This window comes from Nicotiana tabacum, chromosome 19, assembly GCF_000715075.1.
Source record: "Nicotiana tabacum cultivar K326 chromosome 19, ASM71507v2, whole genome shotgun sequence".
NCBI lineage: Eukaryota > Viridiplantae > Streptophyta > Magnoliopsida > Solanales > Solanaceae > Nicotiana > Nicotiana tabacum.
The window spans coordinates 59,220,891-59,224,862 of NC_134098.1; the positions used below are offsets into that span (position 1 = coordinate 59,220,891).

General features: G+C 35.8%; 1 protein-coding gene across 1 annotated transcript; it reads left to right on the plus strand.

Annotated features, from left to right (window-relative positions):
• Window positions 1–1,753: 1,753 nt before the first annotated feature.
• Window positions 1,754–3,035, plus strand: LOC107791985 (protein FANTASTIC FOUR 2-like). The gene has a single exon (XM_016614149.2). The coding sequence runs from the start codon at window positions 2,063–2,065 to the stop codon at window positions 2,942–2,944; it is 882 nt and encodes a 293-aa protein (XP_016469635.1). The 5' UTR covers window positions 1,754–2,062; the 3' UTR covers window positions 2,945–3,035.
• Window positions 3,036–3,972: the final 937 nt, after the last annotated feature.

A 3,972-nucleotide genomic window follows, 5' to 3' on the forward strand; every position in this document is an offset into this window, starting at 1 on the left:
AGATCAGGATTACTTCATTACAATTACCACAGAGACTCCGTCAAATATTTGCCAAAAATATGTTCTAGCTAAGGTTCAAACCGCCAACCTTTTAGAGCAAAATCAGGCACATAACCAACGCGCCAAGAGACAATCTATGTCAAGTTGTGTCACTTTGTTTTAACTTATTTGTTTTCTCACAGTATTAATACATATATAGTAAAGTTTTCTGACGAAGTAATATCGCGTGGCACCGCTTCGTTGAACGTGCGTCCGCTCTTACCTACTACCCTTATCTATTTGTAGATTTGAAATTATGATAACCCGGTAGAGTTTGTGCGTTATGCAATTGGATAGCTAGGTTTAATACAACATGAAGTCCTACCAATTTGTCATAACTTTCCTGTCACCCTTCTAAAAGGTATTTTTTTCTCTTTTTGTTTGTAGCTTTAAAATTATGACAACCTGGTAGAGTTTGTTTGTTATGCAACGCGATATCTAGGTTTAATGCAGTATGAAGTCCTGCCAATTTATCATAACTTATGTATGGCAAAGTTCACCGATTTTGGTTGCTCTTGCCACCATCTTTGCCGCTCAACCTTAGGGTATTTTAGTTCGATTGTTTTTCACTAAACGAGCATCTGTACATATTGGGGCCATTTTTGCAATGTTGTTAATTCCGGAGATAAATTTTCTAGACCAGCCCTAAAGAATCCCCTTTGTGTCAATCTCCCTTTATTAGCAGTGCATATAAATTAAATCTCGAACAAATTATAATTTTGGTTCTCTTTTTTTCTTTAAGTAGTTGGGAAGGGCCATAAAATATCGAAAGATAAGAAACTTAAAGAGATTGTTGCACAAATAGCCGGTCAAATTCATTCTTTACTTTTTCTAACCGGTATACATAGATTATACATATTTATACATATATCATATGTGAATTATATACTATATATTATACATCCGTCGGTTATTTTTAGTTTAAGAAATTAGATGAGCGATTGTTTGGCTTAATTCTTCCAACTTTTAAAAAAAAGGAAAGACCATTTGATGGATTAAAAGCCTGCATCCATGCAGTGTAGGATAAAATACAACCACTAGATTATTATAATTTCAACTCTATTCGGGTTTTTGTTCATTGCTCAAATGATGTACGACAAATTTTAGGTTTTCAACCCTAGTCAAAGTTAAAGAAAAGAATAGGTTAAGTGGAGGTTGAAAAGCACAAGTGAGAAGGGGGTGAAAAAAGCAATATCTATCAAAAAATATTAGAACGAATCCTTTTTGTTGGCTCACTTTGGGATGGCAAAAGAAAATGACCCTCCAAAATCCACACGTTATTTAATCATTCGTTTTAAAAGTAATTCTTAAACTCACCAATCAAATTTTAGCTGTTGTAACCAGCCAAAATCAATGTCTTCTACCTAAAATTGTAAAATAAGAAAAAAGAAAAGAATAAAAAAGAGAAAGAGAGAAAATAATACACAAACAAAAAGGACCAATGAGCTTTTGTCCAACTTCAAATTATTTCTAGCGTCCCATTTTTCTTTGATCCTTTTCTCAATTTATTGTGTGGCAGAGTGAAAGCAGAATAATTCCAGTGGCACCAAAAGTTCAACTCCTCCTCTTTGCAAATTGAGAACCTCTTCCCCCACCCCCAACCTCCCACACCCACCCACGCCCCCCCCCCCCCAAAAAAAAAAAAAAAGAGAAAGAAAAAGAAAACCCCTCAAGTGGTTACTTTTTAGTCCTATAAATTCAACCTTGCCCCTTTCACTTCTCTTTCATGTTCTATCCATTCTCTACCTTCCCTTTCTCTATCCTTGTTTTTTTTTTAAATTTCATTTTTACCTTCAATTTGCCACCCTCATAAGCTTTATAACCTAGGTACATTTTAGAAACCAAAAATGGCTCAATGACATAGATTATTTATCCTCATTTAAGCATATGATTTTCTCAACGCTAAAAAAACTTCACATTTCTAGTTTCTAGTTAAAAGTAGACCAAATCCTCTGTTTTCCCCTGTTTCTGCCCTGTTCTTGCTCTGTTCATTTATTTATTTGCATATTGTTCTAAAACAACAATGACCTCAACTTCCACTCTATATCAAGGTCTGCAATCTTGTCTAGAGCCTACACTTCTTGAACCACATGTCTTAATGAACAAATTGCCTCCTCTTATATCAAATTACCTACAATCTACCACATTGCTTCAAATGTCTAATACATCTCCACAAGAAGCAGAAACTGAAGAAGAGAATGAAGTAAATGGCCTTAGTTTCAATGAACTGCAAAATCAACATGACAATAGTGACATGGGTTGTGGATGGAGCTTCATACAAGAACTGGAAAATCCATGTCAATACCCGAAAAAAGGCTATTTAGAGGACGAAGAAGTTTATGTTCATCCTCTGGAAAAGTTGTGTACTCTCAACACAAAGAGTTTGGAAATGTGCACTGAAAGCTTAGGAAGCGAAACAGGCAGTGACATTAGTGAAAGCATGGAAGAATTCTCTCCTTTCTTGTCCGAAAAAGAGACGAATTTTCACCGATCAAAAAGTCGAGAATTCACGAAAAAATTCAACAGGGCAAGTAGTTTTCCACCTCCTCTAACATCAATGAGTGGAAATGAAGGTGTTCAAGTTAGACCTCATCGCGAAGGTGGTCGTTTAGTATTAAAAGCTGTGATAATCAATTCTTGTAACTCTTATTTCCAAGCTGAACGTTCAGATGGTAGGCTTAGGCTTTCCTTGTTAAGACATGAAGAATGTAGCTATGGAGAAGAAGATGACGAAATTAGCCAAGAGAATGAAGATGAAAATGAAGATGATGAAATTTGTAGTAGAAAATTAGGAAGTCATGATATTGGGGTAGGAGAGTATGCAAGACCAAGTAGGTGCAAAGCAAGTGAGAGTAGGAATAAAGTAATTCCAAGCTGGGAGTCATTTTGGGTGGCTATTTCCTAAATGCTAGTATAGTACATTAGTACTCCTATTATTTATTTCTCATCATTGTTGCTACTATATTAATATTATGTTTTTCTCATTTTTAGTTTTCTGACTTGATTATGTAAACGGTAGTTATTATGGTTATTGGACATGCGATCCAATTTACTCTATTGTTAATTGGAACGCGTCTATAACTTTTTATTACAACTTCTTTTGTATGAGTTGCAACCATGTGAGGATACTGACCAAGCAACAATATTATTATTATAGTATTTCATATTTCTGTCATCACGAACCAACTACCATAACTGCAATGCATGAAGGTGAGGGTGGGGGAGAGCTGGGCGAGAGCATCCAACGTTTGAAATCATTGGTCCCAGTAATTCAGACTCGCGTTGCATAGGGTTTATTGATGGGAAATCACTTCCTATTAGGAATTTGTTTATTTCCAAAACTCAGATGAAGGGTTCCATCTAATATCCCACCACACTTTTTGGGGTAAAATTATCAATGGTCTCATCCACATGAAAATAGCATATTCCATCTAACAATTGGTTCTAATAACTGTTTCAAACATGGGAAAAGGGGGAAGAGGGCCCTTTTTGTTACTTGTTATAATCATCAAGATTGTACTAAGATGACTTTTCCCAACTAATGGCGTCACTTTTCCATCACTGATCAATAATATCTGTGAATATATCACATGCATGTCCATTGGTCCATTCCCACTATAGTACTCAATAGGGAGCTAATTTGGGACAGTTAACTAAAACATATATGGCAGCAATGTCCCTCATGGCTAATGCAAGTGGGGTTTCGTACTAGTGGTGTGTACGTAAGCCTTGTAACTGTCATTGCTTATACCACATTGGACTGGCATCATAGTCTGATGGCAAAATATCACATGTCCATGTACCCTAAACATTCGAGACCTACTAGGGTTTTGATAAACTTTGGACTGCATGTCGGATAAGTAATGCTTTTTGGAGGATCCAACATGGATTTAACAGCATTTTTTGAAGAGTACAAACAATATATTTGAAAAT

What these genes read in the sequence shown, in the direction of transcription:
- LOC107791985 (XM_016614149.2), top strand. Translation starts at nt 2,063, where the DNA reads ATGACCTCAACTTCCACTCTATATCAAGGTCTGCAATCTTGTCTAGAG.